General features: G+C 40.0%; 1 protein-coding gene across 2 annotated transcripts in view; it reads left to right on the top strand.

Annotated features, from left to right (window-relative positions):
* Nucleotides 1-24,541, top strand: part of MAMDC2 (MAM domain containing 2) — a 149,584-nt gene that overhangs the window by 92,010 nt on the left and 33,033 nt on the right. For both annotated transcript variants that reach the window (XM_055309421.1, XM_055309422.1), the window contains exons 8-9: nucleotides 1,962-2,105; nucleotides 4,868-5,133. In XM_055309421.1, the coding sequence (XP_055165396.1) occupies nucleotides 1,962-2,105; nucleotides 4,868-5,133 (410 nt within the window). The remainder of the gene's footprint in view (nucleotides 1-1,961; nucleotides 2,106-4,867; nucleotides 5,134-24,541) is intronic.

Here is a 24,541-nt window from a genome sequence, read left to right as displayed (position 1 = left end):
CAATATAGGGTTTTCCTTGGTTGTAGATCTGCATAGGGAGGCTTGTGTCAAAGGAGACTCATGTGAATGACATCATCCTCATTTTTCAAAGACTTTATCTTCGTGGCTTAAAGATACTCCCTGATGCTCACAGAGCCAGGCCCAGCAATGCGTGGGCCAACCCACCAGTCTTAAAGCATTGAGAATGCTCTACGTTTCCTTTTCTCCTCTCTGGTTCCTCAGGGTGCTCACTTTGCACACTTGCTAGGGCATGTCACCAAACATACAATCGGAATCCAATTATGTAGGAACATTTTGTTCCTATTCTTTTTTTCTAATGTGGTGGTGATCACTTTTTTCGTGCTCTTAAAACTTTATTTGTATGTCATTTTAAACTCAGCCAAAATTTGCAAGAATACTATAAAGAACTCTCATAAGCTTTACCCAGGTCTAAGTTGTTACCATTTTACCAGATTTACCTTATTGACCATTTAAGAGTAAGTTGCAGACATTATGCCCCTTTGCCCCTAAATACTTCAGTGTGTATTTTCTAAAACCCAGTGCATTTTCCACAGTTAACTGCCATCAGATAACTATAAAGTTCAGGAAATTTAGCTACTGATACAGTATTATCAACTAACTCATGGTCCACATGCTAATTTGTCCCAATCCTGTCTTTTTTTTTTTAAGATTTTATTTTTTTATTCATGAGAGACAGAAAGAGAGAGAGAGAGAGAGAGGCAGAGTCACAGGCAGAGGGAGAAACAGGCTCCATGCTGGGAGCCCAATGCGGGACTTGATCCCAGGACTCCAGGATCATGCCATGGGCCGAAGGCAGACGCTAAACCACTGAGCCACCCAGGGATCCCCTCAATCCTGTCTTTTATAACTCTTTGCTTTCTGGGACCAAGATTGAATGTTGGGTTCCTTATAGCATTTGGTTGTCATGCCTCTTCCATCCCCTTTAATCTGGGCCAGCTCCTCAGCCCACTTGATGGTTTTCTTGCTTTGGAAATTGAAGCATTGAGAGTATAGTGAGGTTCTGTCCATAAACGGCTTCCTGTTTCATCATGTCACTGCTCCCATAACTCAAATGTTTCTCTAGAACATTTCTCTTTCTCTGGCCCTAAAAACTTAGGCCAGCGTATGTCAGCATGCAGAACGGATCACAGTTGGCTACATTAAATGTGTCCCAAACTGTAGCAGTCACATCCCCTCTGGACTCAGACAATCTGAACAGTGAGATTTACAATCACTTGTTGCAGTACCAAGTTATTCTCAAAACAGCAGAAATCTTTTATGTTCCATTCACTCCAGGCAATCTGGAATGAGGTGGTATTTATAGACCAGGGTAAATGATACCAGAACTCAGCAAAAGCCAAAATAATAGCAGTATGGGTGATGAAATTGGTGTGACTTTTTGGAACAGCGAGGTTTATACTAAGCAATGATTTTCTTCAAGCAGATCAGCTCCTACTACTAATGTCAATTATAAATAGCGGCTGAGCTGGTGACACCGCGATTGATCAACAAATGAGAATTATTTCTGGAAAATATTATTTCTAAAATACCTGTCTTAAGAGAAAAATTAAGAATTCCTTAAAATCTTTACCTTTTTCTTTCTCTTTAATTTTCTGTGAATGAATTTGAATCGTGAAGAAATATGTGAATAATTGCTCCCAGTCTTTACATTATGAAAGGAAATTTCTTTTGAGGTCTGATATACTTTTTTATTTTTTATAGAGAGTATGAACAGAGTTCCTTCCCTCTCTCCCCTTAAGGAGGAAAAGAACAATTTTCCTGTCATGCTGAGATGTTAGTTTGATGCTAACCTGTCAGCATGCCATTAGGGTGAAAATATTTTGTTGTGTTTTCTTTATTTGGTCTCCCTGGCTCAAATGTGTACATATTTGTCAACCAGTTGATGTAGTCCTTTGAGATCGTTGGGTCTGGCATTTTCACTTTGGTTCTCCTTTGTCCAGAGCTTCCTTTCAGTGCCATGGAAGCCAGCTGCAATTTTGAGGAAGATCTCTGCAACTTTTATCAAGATAAAGAAGGTCCAGGCTGGACTCGGGTGAAAGTAAAACCAAACATGTATCGGGCTGGAGACCACACATCAGGCATCGGTAAATCAGGAGTCTGTGCTTGTGGGGATGCTGGGGGTTGGGATGGTGTTCATGCTCCATCTGCCATTCTTACTGCACACCAATCAAGACAGTGACTTACAAAAAAAAAAAAAAAGCAAGCAAGCAAGAAAAGGCAGCTATAAAGAAGCAAAAATGATTGGTAATCGTATGTTTGGCCATTTTTTTTTAAATTGGCATTTAGGTTGCTATGCTAGCACAACAGTCTGCCAGTTCTTTAAACAGCCAAACCTTTAGAAATTATCTTGCTCTTCCCTTTAGATAGATAAGTACCTTTAAAAAGCTATTAGATTCCAATTACATAAAACATCCAGAAAATGCAAATCGTTAGAAACAGAAAGCCAATTCTTGGTGGCCAAGGGGCTGGGGAGTTACTGTTTAATGGGTAAAGAGCTTCCTTTGGGGGTGATGAAAATATTTTGGAGCTGGAGAGTGGCACTCGTTGCCCAACATTGTGAATGTACTAAATGCCACTGAATTGTAGACTTTAAAATGGTTACAATGGTAAATTGTATGTTATGTGTATTTTACTCAATGAAAAATAATTTTGTACGGCACTAAAGGCTATAAAAACTATTGGAAAAGGCTGGGGGTAGGGGCACTTGATGGTTATGTCTACAAAGAACTGTAAGAAAACCAGTTTGAGCTCCCCTGTGTAAGGATTAGCTACCTAATTACTTTGACAGCATCCCCTGTGAAGCCCACTTCTGTAGAGACTGGTGCAAAGAGCTTGTTTCAAGGGTTAGTGTCTAGTTCATTTATTCAATGGCTATTTATACACTGGGCACTGGGTGTGCTCACCACACTCTGATGACACTTCAATTTCAGAGTAGTGTACTCACACAGGCCCTAGGAAGGGCCTTAAAAGGGGCCCTCACAATTTTATACTTGTAATCATGACTTCTTTTCTTACAGGTTGCTTAACTTATAGAAATACAGGCACTACAAAGACCTATTGTCACCTTGGCCAGACTCACTCCTGGAGGATACACTAGTGAACAGATCAGGTCCTGTTCTCACTGGCTAGCAATCATCTCAATGAGCAAGAGAAGTGTTAGACAATTATATACACAAATAAACTTATAATTTACACATTGCGGTATGGGCTATGGAAGAAATGAAGAGTGGGCTCTGAGAGAGAATAGGAGAGAGATCCTGAGAGGAGAGAGTATTAGCTGGGAGAGTGGGAGGAATCCAGGCAGAGGGAACAGCATCTGTGAAGTCCTTGAATATGGAAAGACCTGGACAGCCCCAGCAGTGAGAGGGTTACAGCGGCTGCAGTGGGCAGGAGAGTGGAGGAACATGATGTTAGGACATACACCATGGGTGTGGCAGGCCAGAGGGAGCATTTGGGATTTTTTTATAAAGGAAATGAGAAACCATTTAAAGGTTTTAAGTAAAAGAAGAGTAGAATTCAATTCGGGTTTCAAAAACATTGTTCTGGCTGTGCATGGCCATCTGTATTAGTCCACTCAGGCAGCCATAACAAAGTACCACAGCCTGGGTGACCTGAACAGCAGAAGCGTATTTTTTCACGGTTCTGGAGGCTAGAGGCACAAGACTGAGATGCCATCAGGGTTAGTCTCTAATAAGATCTCCCTTTCTGCCTTATAGATAAATGGCACCTTCTCATTGTGACCTCACATGGCCTTCACTCTATGTATACCAGTAAAGACAGAGAGAAGTCTCTGGTGTCTCTTCCTCTTCTTGTGAAGACATCAGTTCTGTAGGATTAAGGCCTCACCCTTATAACCCCATTTAATTATCTCCTTAAAGGCCCAATTTCCAAATAAAGTTGCATTGGGAATTAGGATCTCAACTAATGGATTTGTAGGGGGGACATCACTCAGTCCATATCACTACTTATGTAAGATAACCCAAGAACCTTTTGTCAGATGAATTAAATCACCGGATAAAACCAAACTAAATACAAAGACTAAGGGAATAGAAGGAAAATTGATGAGGGGAGGAGCAGAAAAAGGAAAGAATGAAAAATAGATATTATTTTTTTCTTTTCTACCCAGGCTTTCTAGAATACGTGGATCTGTTTTAAGTTTACTGTAGGGGTGATGGAGCAGGTGGGAGGGGAGGTTCTTGACCTTATGTTTCTTTTTTTTATTATTTAAAGGAAATAATTGTTCTTCCTTGGACCCTTTTCTTGCACAGAGAAGGTACTTGAAGATCTTTTCTGGTTGAATGGCAGGCTGAAACAAAATCGATTTTGGGGATGACACAGATCAGTCCGTAAGAATACTCATGTAAAATAATCAAAATTCAAAGGATTATCAGACCAGTCTGTGATCTGTTTCCACTAATCACTGCAGGAATAAGAAGGAAAAATCTACTCTGGACCTTACAGTCACTAGGACCCAGTATTAGGTACTCAGTCTGTGTCACTTGATTGACCCAGACTGCTGGAGCTCCAAGATGATTTCATCCCTTTTGTTTCATGAGAAGCACAAATCCTAACTGATGACTAGCATCTGAGCATATTGCAGATGGAAATCTATACTAGTTTATGAAGTTTACTGAAATTGAAGTTTTTTTGATAATAGAGTCACAGGATATATCCTGTCACTTAAGCCACAGATATTACAAAATGCATCCTATCATTTAAGACCCATGGAAATAGTCTCTGTTGGCAAATTCTACTGCTTTTAACCAAATTTTGCCACTTGACACTTTGGCCTAGATTATTTAAATTTTTCATCACTGATAGCCTAAATGTTTTGTCCTGTTTGCAGGGTACTACTTGCTGGCCAACACAAAGTTTACATCTCAGCCTGGCTACATTGGAAGGCTCTACGGTCCCTCCCTGCCAGGAAACTTGCAGTATTGTCTACGTTTTTATTATGCCATCTATGGGTTTTTAAAAATGAGTGACACCCTGGCAGTTTATATCTTTGAAGAGAACCACGTAGTTCAAGAGAAAATTTGGTCTGTGCTGGAGTCTCCAAGGGGTGTTTGGATGCAAGCTGAAATCACCTTCAAGAAGCCCATGCCTACCAAGGTATAGTAGAGCCAGTGCAATGCTTTGCCCCTTTGTTCATCTTTGGTTTCTGGGCTGGGTTAGTGAATTTCTGTTTAATTATTTTCAAATGGTGATGTTTTATTTTTCTTCTGACAGCCCCACCGCTACACTCTATCTGAGCCATGCACAAGTTATATTACCTATAAATTCTTTTCAGTTTTCTGTCTCAGAATCATGGCCACCGAGAGTGTTTGCTTGTTTATTTCTCAGATTCCCTGAGAATAGACCAAAGATGGTGAATGCATGGATAGTCCAAGTTCAACAGCTAAACTTTAATTTGAAGCCCCAATATCACACACACATGCACACATGTATGACACACATAGGAATACTAATCACTGTATTCTAATTTATAATACTAAATTACTTTAAAGGGTGAAATCAGTGAGCCTGATTTTATTGAGGCTTTAAGCTCAAAAGCTTAGAGCCCTACCTTAATACAAGGTAGAGAAGCTCAGTAGAAAATGAGAGCGAGCCCAGATGGAGAGAATTTATGTAAGGGTACCATCAGCCGCTGATTCTGATAGCAATGAGAATACAAAGAAGTATTTACTGCAAGGGGGATATAAAAGAAAACTATAATCTCCCAAGTTTAACAACTCCTAAACTTAAGAAAGTTTTACAGAAGTAATAAATTCTGTCGACTACAACCCAGATATGAAACCAGTATGGGAAAATTCATTTTGTCTCAGCCCATCATTCAACCAGAAAATGTCTTTCAAGTACTTGCTCTGAGCAAGAATGCACTCAAAAAAAGATATGAGAGATCTCCTTCATCAAATCCCCACAATGGGAACTCAAAATATATTGTTAAATGAATGAATCCAATCAATTGATCACGTTTATTAACCAGGAATTACCCAGGCTCCCTAGGGAAAGATACAAACCTAGAAGATTAGTAGAACCTTCTTCACAAACTTTAATGGCTTAGACTTGCTTGCTGGTTATAACCATCCAGACAGAACATAACTTCATCCATCTGCTAATGAAATTTGGGACACCATTCCTATCATACTGATGCTTGCTTATTTTTAGTGCATTGGAGTACCCACAAGGGCATGATTAAATTCTCACAGTGATTAATCAAAGATCTTTGAAAATCTTTACGAAGTTCTTTTCCATGGCTAGGCAAGAAGAAATTGTGATTATCATGACATGGCAGTCTCAGTAATTGGCTTCTTTTTTTTTTTTAATATTTATTTATTTATTTAAGAAAGAGTACATGAGTGGGGGAGAAGGAGATGGAGAGACTCTCCAGTAGATTCCCTGCTGGGCTGCTGAGCATGGAGCCCAACGCAGGGCTTGATCCCACGATGCTGAGATCATGACCTGAGCTGAAATCAAGAGTCAGATGCTCAATCGACTGAGCCACCCAGGTGCCCTGTGACTTATTGACTTCTAAAAAGGGTTGAGCTAATTTACCATACCTCTAGCAGAACATAAGCACACAAGTTTTATCACAGTCTCACAGGCACAACTTGTCTTATTTTTATGCTAATTAAACAGGTAATGTTATTTCAGGCCTCCCCTTCTTAACTCTGTTGTATATTGATCATGTGGCTAGAGGGAGATATTTGGTTTGCCCCCTGGATGATAGGGGAAGCTAGGTGATGTTTCTGGTGTGAGGTTCCCATTTCTTCTTAGTCTAGACTCATGCTCTTTAATCTTATTGCCTAGCCAATTCCAAACATTTCCTGGGTGAGTCTATCTTTCCATAAATGTCATCTGACCTTTGCAATGTTATTGAATTTCCTCTTTGATATGTTAGTCCTGGAGGTATCCAAGCCTCTCTGCACCTCTTAGGGATCCCAAAGGCTTAAATTGTTTCCCATTACCAGTTATTTTCTCTAGCAAGTAGTATGGTAATACACACACACACACACACACACACACAGACACACACACACAGGAACAGACATGCACCAGATTCACATAATCAGGGACACACCAGGAACTAAGGAAATGTTCATTATACTCCATACCCTGTTATGCTAATGTTTTTTTAATTTTTTAATTTTTTTAAAAAAGATTTTATTTATTTATTCATGATAGACATAGAGAGAGAGAGAAAGAGAGAGAGAGAGAGACAGACAGAGACACAGGCAGAGGGAGAAGCAGGCTCCACACCGGGAGCCTGACACGGAACTCGATCCCAGGGCTCCCAGATGACGCCCTGGGCCAAAGGCAGGCGCTGAACCACTGAGCCACCCAGGGATCCCCTAATGTTTTTTTTTTTTTTTAAAGTTTGGTGATATAATAAGGATTTTACTCATTCATTTGACTTTCATTTGTTTATTCATTCATCCATTCATTTATCCCTTTATTCAACCAGAATTTATTAGATACATGCTCAGGGCAGGAGTTATAAAGATGAGTGAGGCTCAGACCATGCCCTTGAGGAGGAGATCACAGACAACAGAAGACTAAAATACAGATATGTAAGCAACTAACAACAGTCCAATCTCACTGTCTCATGGAAGGGTCTCATTGAGAAAAATAGAATAGTTCAATTCAACTAATTGGACATTTAAAAAATAATAACAAGTAGAGACCCAGCCTGATGAGTGGATGGTTAGGTTCAGGCTGTCTAGATTCTAATTCTTGCTCATGCCCCCACCCACACTACTTCATCCTGTCCCCCCATAACCTCTAGAAACCTGCCCGCTCCTTTAGAGTGTGTCCCTGCTCTTACCTGATGCCATGGAATGGGAGCAACCCCCTCAGCCAGTGAGGACTCCCTGCACAACTTGCTGTTTGTCTCTTGGGCTGCCTTCCAGACCCTCCCAGCAGCTGCTTTGTTCCCTTTCGACCACATGAGGAAAAAGGGATCTGGACCCAGTGGGGGCAGGGAAGTTCTTTCAGCCTTGGAAGGAACTAGTCATACATCTGGCCCCAACACCCAAGAGGAGAAACTACAGTTCACCACCAGAAAACTCGACATACGTCTGAAGGTGGCCTGTAGTTCTTGGCAGGTCCCTGCTGAACAGAACCAGCTCTTCAGAGAGGGAGAGAGCCATCTGACAGCCACCATGGGGGCCCTTACTTATGTTACATATACAGGTGGAAGTAAGATGCAAATGATGTTTCAGGGAAGGGATAAAATGAAAAGTCAGTGTTGCCCTTACTACTCCGTCCTCCTGAATTCAAACTCCAATTGCACCTCTTTTTCTGGTGGTTTTCTTCCTGATTTGGGAATATTTTCTTCTTTAATTTTAAATATTGTATTTCCACCTCCATTTCTTGATTCATTAACTTGAATAGTGTTCCCTGCGAGGAAAGATAAGGACTTTAGCTTACTTATACTATTCCTTCTCCTTTTTTCTCTCTTCGCAATTTTTGGTTATATTGTATTTTTCACTTTTGGTGCTCTTGACAACTTTAATACATGTAACCATCTATATTTGGACCTGTAAACTCTAGATAGTGTCTCTTAACATCCTCCTGTGTAAGATGAATGAATCTTCACATCTACATCACCCTTTACCTGTCTTGTCCCTTCTCTTGTCACCGTCTCTCAGCCATACAATAGCTTTTACATTGTCATGGCTTAGAATATTTATGTTCCTACAGTGAAGCCTTCTGGTGTTGCCAATGGCTGGATATCCAGTGTGGGCTGCCTTGGCATTTGGAAGACGACAGTTCTGCCTTTGGGTAGGGGTGTCCCTCACAATATTCACATCTGCAATTAATGCAACCCCAGATTATTTCCACACATTTCCAAATGGCCCCAGAAGTGCCAAACCATCCTTGCATGAGAACCATTGGTCTATAAGTTGATGCTGAAAATTGAAATTATATTCTCACCTTACCTGCAGGCCACTCTTGTCCTGCTCCCATCTGTGCTCTGCCTGGCAGTAGAGTTTTTATGAGCAAAACGCCCTCCAAACCTCCCTACCCCAGAGTAACCTTTTGGCTTCCTGTTGCTTTGAGGGAAGAGACTCTGTGTGCTCTGACACCAACCCCATCCCCAGCTTCACCTCCTGCTCTCTCTATTCTAACCACACTGCCATTTCAGTTCCTGGAACTCACGCCTCTCTCCTACCTTGGATAGTTGTACACCCTGTGTCCTCTGCCTAGGCTCTTCTTAAATCAATCATGGCTTAAACCCCACTTCCACAGAGAGTGCTTTTCTGGCCCTGCTCCCCAGAATAGTTAGGGCTCCCTGGGCATCCTAAGCCTCTTGTTCATCATCTTGGAGACAGTATAACACACTGATTAGGAGCAAAGACACTGGAGTCTCTCTGGTTTCAAATCCTAATTCCACCCTTTATGGGTTTTGCAATCTTAGGACTTTTTAAAATTGAGGTGCAGTTGATATATAGCATCATATTAGTTTCAGGCATATAACAATGAGTCAATATTTGTTTATATTGTGAAATGATCACCACAGTACACATAACATGTGTCACCACACAGTTACAGATTTTTTCCTTGTGATGAAAACTTTTAAGGTCTCTTCTCTTAGCAACTTTTAAATATGCAGGGCAGCCCGGTGGCTCAGAGGTTTAGCGCCACCTTCAGCCCAGGGCCTGATCCTGGAGACTCGGGATTGAGTCCCATGTCAGGCTCCCTGCATGGAGCCTGCTTCTCCTTCTGCCTGTGTCTCTGCCTCTCCCTCCCTCTCTCTGTCTGTGTCTCTCATGAATAAATAAATAAAATCTTTTAAAAAAATAAATGAATAAATATGCAATACAGTATTGTTAATTACAGTCACCATGCTGTATGTTACATTCCCAGGACTTATTAATTTTATAACTGGAAATTTGTACTTTTTGATCTCCTTCCATTCATTTCACCTACTCTCTACCCCTCACCTCTGGCAAACACTGATTTGTTCTCTGTGTCTATGCTCTTGGGTCTCTTTTCTTTTCTTTTTTTAGATTCCACATATAAGTGAGATCACATGACATTTGCCTTTCTCTTATTTCTCTTAGCATTAGTGCTCTCAAGGTCTGTGTCGTTATAAATGGCAAGAGTTTGTTCTTTTTCATGGCTGAATGATATTCTCATATTCTTATAAACCTGTTTCTTCCTTACTTTTCTCATCTGGAACCCCAAACCTAACAGCTACTTAGATCACAACTGTTCACTAATTGTGGGATGACTCTCAGATCCTGACTTTTGAGCAGTGTTTGTTGACCCTTGGCACAATCACCTGGGAAACTTTAAATGTTCATTGTCCATCTCTCTTCTTATAAAAATATAATCTTCATGAGGACAAGGGCCTTGTCAGTCTTGTCCATTTCTGTATCTACAGCATCTAACACTGTGCCAGGTACAAAGTAGATCATCAGAAACATTTTGTTCAATAAATTTAGTTTGATATCTATGTGGACAATGAATAAGTAGATGAATAATGAACAGTGAAAAATGACTTAAGAAAAGGAACAAATGGACTTTCTAAGGCTGGTAAGTGGCAGAGCAGGATTTTACCCATGTTTATCCAGCTCTGAAGGATGCCCTTTGGCATGGGTTTTTATTAGTTTTTAAGATTATTTTTAGATTTATTTATTTGAGGGGAGCTTGGGGGGATAGGGAGAGAGAGAATACCAAGCAGACTCTGCACCAAGTGCAGAACCCAAAGCAGGGCTCAATCCCATGACTCCAGGATCAGGGGACTGAACTGAAACCAGGAGTCAGATGCTTAACCAACTGGGCCACCCAAGCACCCCTGGCACAGGTGTCTTTAGATGCTCAAGGTTTCTACCCAGTCTCAGAGAAGGCTTATTCTTGAGCAGCTGCAGAAAGTGAGACTCCCTAGTGTGTCTTGGGGCATAGGCACCTCCTGCTATTTTATTTAATTCTTACCACATTCCTGCAAGGGAAGTGAGACATTTCCTTTTAGTGTCCTGGCCACCCTAGATGCAGAACCAAATGGATCCAACGTCCTGTTCTGCAGAAGTGAATGCCTAAGCTCAGAGCTTACTGCACTGTTGTAGGAAGGAGCCTCTGCTTCATGCCCTCGCCACTCTAAAGCTGGTCAAGTGTGAGTAGTCAGGGCCTAACTCACAGAGTGAACAGCTATGTTTTCATACCTGTGTCCTGGCTTAAAAGCCTTTTTAAAATTTTGACTACACCTGGCTTAATCCTGGTCCTAATTCTCACTGGTGAAAATGTTGGGTAGAGGGACGCCTGGGTGGCTCAGTGGTTCAGCGTCTGCCTTTCACTCAGGTCATGATCCCGGGGTCCTGGGATTGAGTCCCACATAGGGCTCCCTGCAGGGAGCCTGCTTCTCCCTCTGCCTATGTCTGCCTCTCTCTCTCTCTGTCTGGGTCTCTCCTGAATAAATAAATAAAATCATAAAAAAAGAAAACATTGAGTAGATATTTTTGAGTATCTATGCTGCATATTCAAAATAATGACAATGAGCCCTTATATTTGCTTTGCTAGTTAGTATAACCTGCTTTCTTGAATGAGTCATGTGAGCCCAGAGCTAAGCTGAGTGAGAGGCAGCACAGGCCTCAAAGAAGACAAAACCATTGGCCTTTCCCCTACATGCTTCTCTTCCATCACTCCTAATATATACACACTGCCTCATCTGTGCTTTCCCAGATGCCTTCTATTCTGGATGCTTCCATTCCTTTCTTTCCCCTAGTAGTACTTATCCAGCCTGTTTTAAAGACAATGGGCTGGTTCAATTAATAACTACCTGCTATTTCCATGGACGGTCTAATGTTTGATGGAAACTCTAATATATAGCTCTTTAAAGAAATGGTAGCAATGGCAACAATTTCCCTGAGGCCATTCTAGCAAAGTAGCCATATGGACAGATTCTGTGTACTGTTGGCACAGCTGCCCACAACAATGGGAACCTTCATAAAATGCTCCCTGGGTGCCGGGGACCATACTGAGCACTTGATGTATGTTGCTTCATTTGATGCTGTGACACCTGAGGAAGGAAGCAGTATAGCTCCACTTAACAGATGAGGAAAGCTGAGGCAGAGTATTAAGGACATTGTTCAGTAGCACACAGAGCTGGCTGAGATGAGAAGTAAATCCAGGTCTTTTGAATTCAGAATCCATGTTGTTTTATACCAGGACTTTATGCCCCTCAGCCCTCTCCTGGTTGAAGGCATAGGATCGGCAAGAAAGAGAGCCCAGCCCTACCTAACTCAAGATTTGTAAAAATTTTGAGAGCTTTGGGCAGCCTGGATGGCTCAGCGATTTAGCGCCACCTTCAGCCCAGAGCATGATCCTGGAGACCCAGAATTGAGTCCCATGTCGGGCTCCCTGCATGGAGCCTGCTTCTCCCTCTGCCTGTGTCTCTGCCTCTCTCTCTCTCTCTCTCTCTCTCTTTCTCTCTAGCTCATGAATAAATAAAATCTTTAAAAAAAATTTTGAGAGCTTTATCATTAATGCACAGTAGTTCTATTTTAGAAATAGCTTTAGCTTCTACAAGGGATCGGAATCTATGGTGGGCCACCACAGACAAAGGAGGGCTGTGGGGTAGAGGGAAATACAGAGTAATGCTTAAGAGTTCTCGTGAGTGGGTTCTCTGCCACTTACACCTTCATAATTTGGGCTAGTCATGTGATTTGCTGAGCCTCACTTTTCTTCATATGTAAAATGGGTATACGAGTAGTACTTACCTCAAAGGATTATGGTGGAGAACAAATGAAATGTGTCAAGTAAAGCCCTTAGCACAGCATGTATTAAATTAACTGAACAGAGACAGAAGGAGAGAGCGAGAATGCCTGAGACTAAAGAATATTTTTTCTATGTCCTGATCCTCATCAGATTTCATAGGCAGCATCTCTACAGTATGTGGACAATTCTGCCTAATTCTTGATTTTTGCTGTTCAGTATTCTTTAAGCTAAAAATAAAGTCAGGATTAAGTCTTTATTTTAATAGTACTAAGCTTTCTTAATGACACGGCTGTGTTTACAGTCATGAACAGCTTACAATAAATTTTTTAATGTCTTTGAAACATTTTGAAAGGCGTGAGTCATGAAATGGTTTTCTTGATCTGTTTTTCCCCAGCACATTACTAAATGGAGGGCAGGTTATCAAAAGTCCCCTTGAGACTTTTATACACTAGGGACATTAGTAAGGAGAGAGAACAATTCACTCCAAAATGCTTTCACTAAAAACCAAATGTCAGGATAAACTGGAGTCATTGTCAGAAATTCCACAAAGAGAGAGCACAGACATTAGCCTTTGTGTGTTCAAATCCTTAGTTTAAAATTATTCTTGGTCATTGTAGCATATATATTAGGTCCTGCAATATCTCCTGGCCTGAAGCTAGTTTTCTCTTTAACAAAGATCTTCAAATGGTCTGTTAATTAGAAGCACTGGGAGCAACTCAAGATTGTGTTGGTTAAATATTTCTTTTGGAAAAAAAAAAATTGTTAACTGGTCCATTAATGAGAGAATGACCAGCCATTCTGTTTCATCTGAGTTCAGCTTAATGATCTTTGGGTTAATGGTCAAACCTTCTGAGTCTACTCTGCTATAAAATTAAAAAACAAATAAACTTTAAAAGTCACTTAAGGATTTGGAGAGAACCCCTATCTGGCCAGTCTGAGAAAATATAAATACATTTAATTTTTTACTCCACAAGAAACTTATGTCAGCACTTCTCAGGATACCCCTAGAGTACAAATCATTTGAGTAGTTCATTGAAAAAATGTTCTGTGGTCAAATGAGCTGGGTGGAAATTTTGCACACTAGCTCTCTTCCTTGTACACATGTGAAGATTCACAATGAGCAGTAACGTATTAGAAACTCTGGTAAATCCTACGCTAAAGAACCCTGCTGAACTTCATATAAGGAACTTCATATAACATTCCTTTAGGGTGTTTAACGTAGAATTCTTGTCTTCTGTTGCCCCTCTTAGCATCATTATACTACTACTATCATAGCATTTACTGTGTTACATTGAAATTATCTACTTACCTGCCTGTCTACATTAATCAGACCGTAAGTTTCTAGAGAACAGAGAGCCTTGTCTCATTTGTTTCTAAATTTCTAATGTGAACATAATTCTGTAACAGGGTGGGTACTCAACAAATAGTTGGAAAGTGGAACTGAACTGTCAATGAATAGGGTTGATGGCAAGGAAGAGCACAGAGGTCCAAGGAAGAAGCAAGATGTTTCTGCCTTTGGATCATACAAACCATGATCACTTCTAGCCCAGCACCTGAGCCATCTGTCCTGCAAGGAATAGGAGTGACCACTTACAGGCAGGAGTTGCTTGCTTGAGTGGATGTAAGGACACACAAAGACATGTAGATATGGAGTCTGATTTGGGGCTTTTTATGATGATATTTATTAAAACCAAAAGCTGTGACTCTTCTCTTCGCACCAACTTCCCGTCCTTAACCTGGAATCATTTTGCTATTCCCAATGACTGATGGGAGGTTTTACAGGGCTTCTTGATTTTCTGGATGCCTTCCATGGGCCCCAACACAGCTTCTCTAGCCTCCATTCTGCAGGTGTTTGGTCAATGATGCTCTCACTTTTGCTCCAGTGCTTCAGGCTTCTCCCACCTTGGTCCCCTCAGTTTCTGGGAGTGCTCAGCAGTTACTTTCCTCTCCTTTCCCTCTCTGGGGTTCTCAGCACAGCTAGAGAAAATACCACTGGATCTCCAATGTCCCCTCCATGCTTATAGGAGAGCCTTCCTTTTATTCCTCTCTCCTCTCAGTGACTTCCTTCCTCACCCTCTGCCCTCAGACATTCAGATTCATCTTCACTTGCAACTTTCCAACTTGATTCTCCCTGCCTCAGTCTCAGGATGTGACCTCACAGATGCATGTCCCAAAAGGTTGAAGGCTTTCAACACAAACTCCTTTGATTCTATTTCTCCCCAAATCCTCCTTTGCCTCTATGGGTCGCCTGGCACATGTGACAGGAAGTATTACCCTTGTTCTTAGTCAAAACCAACCAGTCTATCCATATGTGTGATTTCACCATCCTGTCACCTGTGGGACCTTATTTCCTAAATTATTTCTTTCTCATAAACCTTCAGTATCCACAGTCCTTTATACACTGCCAAACTATGTTGGCCACATGAACAAACAACCAACCTTCCTTTTACTTTTTTACCCATTTAAATTAGCACACAATCCCATGTTTTGTCTTCAAACTTCTTGGAAAACACATCTTCAATTAGTGTCTATACTCCTGTGCAGGTTCTTATTTCTGAAATCCTCACCTTCTGACCGGTGCCTTCCTCCTACAAAGTATTTATCAACAACAACTATTTCCCACTGATGGTGCTACAGGAATCATCATGCCTGAGAAGATCCTACCCTACCTTTCTCTCAAAGTCCCATCTCAAGTGCCTCTTCCTCTTTGAGTATTTAATAAATCATAACTCATGTCTTACTTATTAGCATGAGATTTGTAGAATAGGAAGACTTGGCTTCGAGTCTTGACTCAGGCATTAACGATGTAATTCAGAATGTCATATCACCTCTCTGGGTAATAAGGACATGTTTTTGGGTGACCCACCACATCTCTTCTACCACATATTACATTTTTAGGCATCTTAATGTCAGCAACTGTCTTTTCATACTGTGTAGTGCAGCCCTTGTGGAGAGCTCTCTATAGCTCCTTATTTCCTCTTGGGATAATCTTCTCCTTTTAGCAAAAAACTCAATGAAATTTAAGTCTGTGGTTTGGATTTGTGCTTTTAAAATCTTCCTTTTAACTTTGCCCTTTAATGATGAAAATGCAACTAGATGTAAAATATGTTGGCTTCTGAAAGTCTTAAAGGCAATACTTAGAAGTTCATTCAAATAGAAGAGCAAGTCTAGTAAGTTTCTGAAGAGACTTATAAATAGGTGGCCATTGGATAACAAGACATCCTGCTCTAAAGGGATTAAGGAACCAGAAAACCAATGTGTAGACAAGATATATGAAAGGAGATAGATTTCCTATCACATTTCTTGATGTCTGGGTACATGGAGAAATGGCTGCCCTAGGATATTAATGTCCTGGTATAATTAAAGTAGGGCCACTGAGTGCAAAGTAGAAGTAGCAAGATCATTAACTACTGACAAGATAATCAACACATTATAGAACAGATTAGAGTAGTTCCATATACATAGCAAGGAAAATTATACTCTCAAGTGGAATAAGTTTTAATGTGGAACTGAATAAATAAATAGACGAAATATGGAAAAGGAGACTCCTCTTGAGTTTTTCAAGCTAGACTTGGTGTCAGTTGTCAATCCAGGAATTCTCAATTACTTTAAATATGAGCAACACAGGGTCGAGATACTCAAGCTTTCCTTTTCTCTCCTTTTAGGTATTAGTTGAAGGCTTCTGTATCTCATGTCAACTTATGGGGGAATTACTGGGAAGACTGGTTTGCACAACTGCTGGTTGCCAACACAGCTTGCATGAGTGTAGCATTTGTGTCAGTGCATTCTTCTAGAACTTTCCCAAGGAATTAATCTCCTGGGGTATTGCTAGATTACCACATTTGTCTTCCCAGCACAGTGGAGAAATCTGAAAAGGCATCACAGGCATTCTTTCCCCATGGTTTTATTAACAAACTTAATGAAGCAATCATTTATTCCAAGGATTGCTTATGAACCTGAAAGCACTACCTCCTCTATACTTTCAAATTCCTAATCCTGTGAATATTTCCAAATCTTGAAAAGGCTACATTTTTAGGGAGACTTTTCCCAAGTTCTTATGAGGCAACATTATTTTTTGATGTTCACATTGAGATTCTCTAGGGATCCTCTGGTTTTCTGAGCTCTTAAATCAGGTAAAGTATTTGCTGGCTTCCGGAGCTGTGAGCTCCATTCACTTGCTTGGAAATTGACAATTCATATGTTAATAAAACTTTTACCCAGAGAAAAACACCATCTTTTCTTTTGCATAGAAAAGATACCTCCAGCTTTTTCTCCCTCTCTTGTGTGACTTTCTCTGGCAATTTTCTGCTCTATCTTTTCAGTACCCACCTCTAGGAGAAGTCACTCCAGATAGTCCCCAAGCTACTTCCCCATGGCATCCCCTGCCGCACTGCTATTGAGCGGTGACTCTGATTTTCTGTCTAACGTCAGGTTACATGTGTACCCATGAATACTCAAGGACACACACGATTGTGGCCCACCCTTTTCATCTTAGTCTTTAAACCAAGATATTTAATTCTCTCTTAGTTTCATTCCTCAGATAAGGATGGCCTAATGAATGTCTGTGAAAGGCAAATGTCAGGCCAGGAAAAAAAGTTTGCAACATATATGGCAAACTCTTAGGATATTTGATATATGTATTTGTCCTAATAAATCAATAAGCAGAAGGTAATAAGGAAGTGGGCAATGGATATGTACAGGCAAATCAGAAAAAAAGAAATACTATGGGGAGCATCTGGCTGGCTCAGTTGGTGGAACATACAACTCTTGATCTCAGGGTTGTGAATTTGAGCCCTGTATTGGGTGTAGAGATTACTTAAAAATAAAATCTTAAAAAAAGAAAAAAGAAAAAGAAAAATACTACTGGAAAATAAATGCACAAATCTATCCAACTTCATTTGTACTCTGAGAAATTTTAAGAATTATAAAATAGCACATTTGTCTATCAAATAGATTTAAATATTTTAAAACTATAATACTCTGGAGTATGCTGTTCCTAATAATAGTTATATCCATACTGTATACTGTTTGTATTGTTCAGCTTGTCAATTAAAAAGTAAATCTTTTGGGGTCACTGGATGACTCAATCAGTTAAGCATCCGCCTTTGGCTCAGGTCATGATCCCAGGTTCCTGGGTTGTAGCCCCATGTCTGGCTCCCTGCTTCTCCCTCTTTCTCTGCCAGTCCCCCTGCTTGTGTTCTCTCTTTTTCAAATAAATAAATAAATAAATAAATAAATAAATAAATAAATAAATAAATAAAATCTTTTAAAAATTAAAATAAAAAATAAATCAGTTTGGACCAAAAATATATGTATATATGCATATATGAGTCATATCTATGAATACTTAAAATATATATAATATATAAATAAAACACATTACCCCAGAAAGGTAAGTATGCAAGGGAATAAGGATTTTCATAAACTTTTGTATGAAGATACATTGATAATAATATTTCTAGATGACAATTAAATTACATGTCTCAAAAAGAAAGCCCCCAAACATGAATACAGTTTTGTTTTTGTTTTTAGAAAGGGAAGGGGGATGGTAGGAGAGGGATAGAAAGGAGAAGAGAGAGAATCTTAAGCAGACTCCATGCCTAGTACAACCCTGAGATCATGACTTGAGCTGAAATCAAGAGACACTTAACCGACCACGCCACCCAGGTGCCCCACATGAATACCTTTTGATGCAACATTTCTACTTCTTGGAATTTACCCTAAGGAATGAATCACGGTTATGCACAAAGATTTAGATACCAATATTCCTCACAGCAGTATGTATAATACTAAGAAATTAGAAACTGCCCAATTCTCCATCAGTAGGAGTTGGTCACATAGGTTGGGGCAGGCTACAAAGGGCTTAGTGTTATGCAAGCTTTAAACCACAGCCCTTCATCCAGTCATGGATCTACACTTTGCCTTGGGAATCAGTGAAAATCAGGCCAAAAAACTGTCTCCCTATCTCAGACATGAGTAGAGCAAAGTCAATATTACTGCTTGGGTATTACGGTACCAGCTGTCCTCTCCTGACCCCAGGAGAAGTTCCAGAGCAGGGTTGAAGGTCAGGATAAAGACCTAGATTCTTCCTTGTTTGCTGTTTCTTGACTGCACTCTGTGCGTCTTCTGGTAGAACTGGCATTTTTACATCTCCATCCAAGTAAGCTACAACAATAGCTCCATAGTGTGATGTCCATTAAATTGGCCATTACCTTAAATTGCGTGGGTTAGGGAAGGGTTCAACCAAGGGTCCTTCCTGAGGGAAGGGGCCAGAGATCAACCAGCATTTTTTTGTTCAGCCTGCCTGCCTGCTGACGAGAGTATATAAAAAGCAGGAAGGCATTCACACCTTATTTCCCTTCAGTGATAATGAGTGACTGATGGGATAAATATATAGAACAGTGTCCTCTTTATGAGGGTGTGAGTCAGACCCTAAAACACTGACAATCACTTTTATTTTTAAAATTTTTTTAAAGATGTTATTTATTCATTGATGAGAGACACAGAGAAGCAGAGAAATAGAGGGAGAAGCAGGCTCTCTGCAGTGAGCCTGATGGGGGACTCGATCCAATGACCCTGGGATCACCACCTGAGCTGAAAGCAATGCTCAGCGGCTGAGCCACCCAAGTGTCCCAACAATCATTTTTAGTATCAACCATCTACCTTGAATACCTAAAGCAAAAGGGAGAAAAGAGACTGGTGGGTATAATGAAACGTGCCCTATCGGATCTTTGATCTTTGGAGCGTGATGGTTTGCATCTGGCTCTGCAGCTGGACTTGTGTGATCTGGAGTTGGTATCACAGGATTTCTGGGCCTTCCCAGATTCTAAAAAGTGACTGATTTTAATGTGCCTCCTGGAGTCTCTCTTCTCTTCCCAGTGACCAAAAGATCCAAAAATAGTGCAGATTTCTGAAATCAGTGAGCTGAGAGATCTTAATATTTACCACGAAAATAGCAATGAAGAAGTTCAGCAGTTTATCTGCAGGTTTGCCACACCACGCCCTTTACCCCAGAACGGAAGGCTCCTATGAGCAGAAGGGCTCACGGAGGGAGAGACTGGAAGCTGCCCAATCTTTGTTGCTTGTCAAAGCCAAAAATTGAATTAAATCAGATGGGTCTTTTGAAAAAGAAAAAACAAAACAGATGAGTCTTTTAAGAAAAAAAAAAAGTGTTGGTCAGCTAAAGACTTACTTAAAAACACATGGTCATCCTGCCATTTGTGGGATCTAAAGACCAAATATAGTATCTGCAGGAGGCATGCTGTTACAATTTAGCAACTATTTCCCAAAACATGGCTGGGATTCTAAAAATGCTAGTCCTATACTCGTGTCTCTAGATGAAGCTCCACTCGGCCTGTCTTTAGGGATTTGAGAAAATTCCACCCCTTTAGCCAAGTGTCTTAATATTGGAGTCTTTGTTTAGTTTTGCTTTACAGTTCTCTTATTTTTAGAATTCTATTACAGCTTATTGTCAAACAGTTAAATGAATACAACTGTATTATATAGGATACCCTGCAGTTGTGTCCACAGCATCTTAATGAAAGACTGCAACTTCACAGACTGGATTATAGTAATTTTATGAATAATTATTCCACCAACTCTGAAGTCACCATACCCAAATTTATGTGTCCAAATGATTTCAAAGGAGTTTAACCTCATCAGAAGAAAAGTTAAATTTAACTCAGAATCAGGCCCTCTGCTAAATTGTCAAGGTCCACTGCTTTTAACAGGAGCCTAGCTAGGTTCATTTTGTGAACCTGGATAATTTATGATATTGTTGGCATACAACTGAAATGTTTCTATATGAGGATAGAAGGCCATTTCTGGAAACTATCATTCACATACTTATTATAGGCCCAATTGGAGCTATTCAATGAGTAAAGTAGGTGGTGGGGTAAGCCAACAATCTGGCCAACTATGTCTAGTGAGCAGGCCATGGAGCCTACTTTAAAAGACAGTTTTAAAACAAGTTAATTCAGCCAGTGTTTAGCTGTTTAATACAAACAATCCTTTTTAGCTTCACAACAAAGGTTTGTGGTTATATATTCCACAGCTCTCGGGAGAGCTTTATTACCTCCCTCCCTCAGCGAAGTTGGTTGGGTAGCCCTTAAATTATGACATTTCATAAAGTTAGAATCAGTAACCCTAACTCCTTTAAAAGTTTAACCTGGTTTAGTTTGAGAACATAAGTTCCCAATATATCTGTTTATCTACTTTTTCTTTGCTGGGTGCTTTAAACAGGAACTTTCACAGACTTCTACAGGCTTAGGGATAGTCTAGCTCCTCTGATTAACACAGCCTTGTGACTAGATTCCCATACAGACCCTCTATCCACCCCACTGTCCCTCTTCCCCCCTAAAATAACTTTAGAAGACAATTGAAATTGTAGGCTATGAAGAAAGTTTGCTCAGTTACTTTTTATGATCTGCTGCCCATATTTATGTTGTTTTGAGGGAGTAGATGATCCTTTTTGGAAAGGGAGAAAAATGTAAACAAAGAAAAGATTCTATGGCCCTTTGACAAATTTGCAGTTTTCTGAAGCAGGAAATTGGAACAGTAGAGCCTTGAAAATCTCGGGGATGATTATGTAGCTTGAGTTTTCGTCCATCTCTCTTGGTTTTTTGGCTCCTCTGCCTTTTGTTTCCAGAGCTTGAGGATATTTCATTGCTTGTTAGAACCATCTCCCAGTGACAAAGAGAGGAAGAGAAAACTAACTCCATCTAGTCTGCTTATGAAACATCAACAACTGTCCTGTGCTGATTGGGAAGAATAAAGAGAGGTTTTATCATCCACCCAGCAGTGTTTTACCACCCCCCACCCACCATAGGTAGAGGTACCTCTGGCTGAGAGGTAACTTTGCCCCTCAAGGGACATTTGGCAATGTCTCCATCTATTTTTGATTGTCTCAACTTGGGGTGATACTGTTATCTATTGGGTAGAGACCAGCATTGCTGCTTAACATCCTGCAATGCATCAGAGAGTGTATATTAGTGTATTTGAGAAGGAGATGACGAGGAACAAAGTGAAATAATATATTCCTTAGACAGGTGCTCCTGATTTTATGCAAATCTCCTAAAACTTAAGGGCAAATGAGATCTGCATAGATCACGTTGTTTCAGTGTATTTAAAGGTCCCAGTCCTTAGGTGCTTGTGATACTTTGCAATTTTTGTTTTGATAGAGAATATTCGTTGCAGAGGAGCCCTACCTAGACTAATTTTGGCAACACTAATAGGCAGTAACTGGAGAGCTACATAAACGTATTTGCAAACAAATAATTTTAAATACAGTCAAGTAAGGATCGACAATATTACTTAACATTTTATCATACTTAAAAGAGGCATTGCACGTGCTCATTTATCTACAGCACAGTGTTCCAATCTCAGCACTACTGATATTTTGGTGTTTATAATTGTTAGTGATAATCGTTTGTTGTGGAGGACATTCTGATGCATTGCAGGATGTGAAATATATATTCAGGTTGCCTAGGAATTTTTTTTCCAGTCTATGGAGGTATTCCACTAGCTTTGAAATACCACCTAAAATGAAATAAACACTCTTTTTAAAAAGATCTACAAATAAGCAAGAAGTTAATCCCTCAAGAATTTAGCCTATGACCAGTTCCCTTCTTGTCACATTCTTAACTGGACCTAGGGACAGGGTTCTGAAGAACAGACCAGGATGTTTGGCTTTCCCTTTTTCCTGTCTCAACCCGGCCTGGTCATTAGCTGGCCCAGGCACAACTACCCTAAAGTAACCTTTCCACTTCAAGTACTCCTCAAAATGTAAGATGGTGGCCCAAGAATAGGAGCTGACATTATCAGCATTATTAATAGCACAGTGGAAAATCTTGTGTGTTCCACCAAACAAACTGATCTTGTCATGTTTCTTTTGTGTGTTGGAATGCTGATAGGCAAGTGCCAAACAGATTTGAGGTTTGAGGCCGTAGTTTGAATCTTAGTTCATAGCTAACTGACTGCGGATCTTTTATAAGACAGAACAACATGTGGTCTGGCTAGTATTCTCAGTGCAGAAAGAGTTCTAAGATAGGAACAACCTAGTGGCCTAGTCTTGTCCAGAACAGCTTTAGCATTTCACCTAACCCACTGTGGCCGTTCACAAATCGTTTGGAATTCTCAAAAGAAGCCAGGAAGTTCTATGCATTGGAATTTCTGCAATGAGGAAATGCTGTATATCTGCTGTGTCCAATTCACTTGACCACTAACTATATGTAACTATTGGGCACTTGAAATGTGGCCTGTGTGCCTGAAGAAATGAATTTTTTATTTTTACTTCTTAAATAGCCACATGTCCTCGTGGCTACTATAATAAACAATGCCAATCTAGGAAACACTAGCTCATTCCACATCTTAATTATAGATGTCCTGATTCTTTTTTCATTTTTTTTCTCTGTTGTAAATATAACAAAATTAAAAAGAATAGTTGGAAAATAGGAGGAAATTCTGTTTAACCCTCATATAATTTCATGGGCCTGACATAATTGTCCCAAATTTGATAAATTTTCAAGGCTTTTTTTCTATGTACTTTTAGATGAGTTCAGTATAATTTATCTTATTTTGTTTAACTTTAACTTTATCTTTTATAACCAGCTTTTTTTTTCACTTAACATTATGAGAGAAATAGACTTTCATACTACTGAATAATATTCACAAGCAATCAGAGTTAATGTTTTCCTATTTCTTAACTTGTGGTACTGTAGTTTATTCACTTCCTGTATTTTTGTGAAATTTTGGATTGTTTCATTTGTTGGCTTGCTGGCTTATTTTATTGCTTGTGTTTGGTTTTATGGTCATCATAAAATAATGCTATAGTAAACACATGAGAGCACATTACTATTTCCCCTTCTTAGAATCCATTTACATGCCAAATGATTGAGTCCTATTTAGGTAATGGTTTACATGGTGAATCCACCCCAGATTCATTTTGGAAAAAGTACATTTTCACTATTTAGGTGAAAAATAGACTTGAAAATTACCAAAAGGAAGGAAAGCCAGGACTTTTTCTCTCTGCAGCACGATTTATTCAATAAATTAGGAGACAGATTTACAATCCTTCCCCCATAACAATAAACATTGCTGATAAAATACAACTGCATTCAATGCTGATGACATAGAGCTTTGGTTTGCAAATGGGGAATAAGTTCCTAGGCAAAAATCCTGCAAGTAGAACACCCTGCTGATAGGGACTCCTGGGTGGCTCAGTCTGTTGAGCAACTGCCTTTGGCTCAGGTCATGATCCCAGGAGGGCTGGTGGGATCCAGCCCAGCCTTGGGCTTCCTGCTCAGTGAGGAGTCTGCTTCTCTCTCTCCCTCTGCCCCACCCCCGTGCTCATGCTTGCTCTCAAATAAATAAATAAAACTTTTTTTTTTTTTTAAGATTTCATTTATTTATTCATGAGAGACATACACACAGAGAGAGAGGCACAGACACAGGCAGAAGCAGGCTCCATGCAGGGAGCCCAACGCAGGACCCGATCCCAGGTCTCCAGGATCACACCCTGGGCTGAAGGCGGTGCTAAACCACTGAGCCACCGGGGCTGCCCTAAATAAATAAAACCTTAAAAAAAAAAAAAAAAAAAACCTGTTGATAATCTCTATAATCTCTAAAAATTAGAAAATTAAGAGATAAAACAAAAATACCCCCTTTATCTTGTCCCTTGTAAATATATATGTGTAGTTATATATTGTTACATCTCTAAACTATTCTAATTTAAAGCAGCCTAATATGGTCCAAGTAAACTTTTACACATCTTATAATTAGTAATTATTCTGAAGATGTTTGT

The sequence above is a fragment of the Nyctereutes procyonoides genome, unplaced genomic scaffold, assembly GCF_905146905.1.
Source record: "Nyctereutes procyonoides isolate TBG_1078 unplaced genomic scaffold, NYPRO_anot_genome, whole genome shotgun sequence".
NCBI classification, from domain to species: domain Eukaryota; kingdom Metazoa; phylum Chordata; class Mammalia; order Carnivora; family Canidae; genus Nyctereutes; species Nyctereutes procyonoides.
This window is presented reverse-complemented; position numbering and strand designations above follow the sequence as displayed.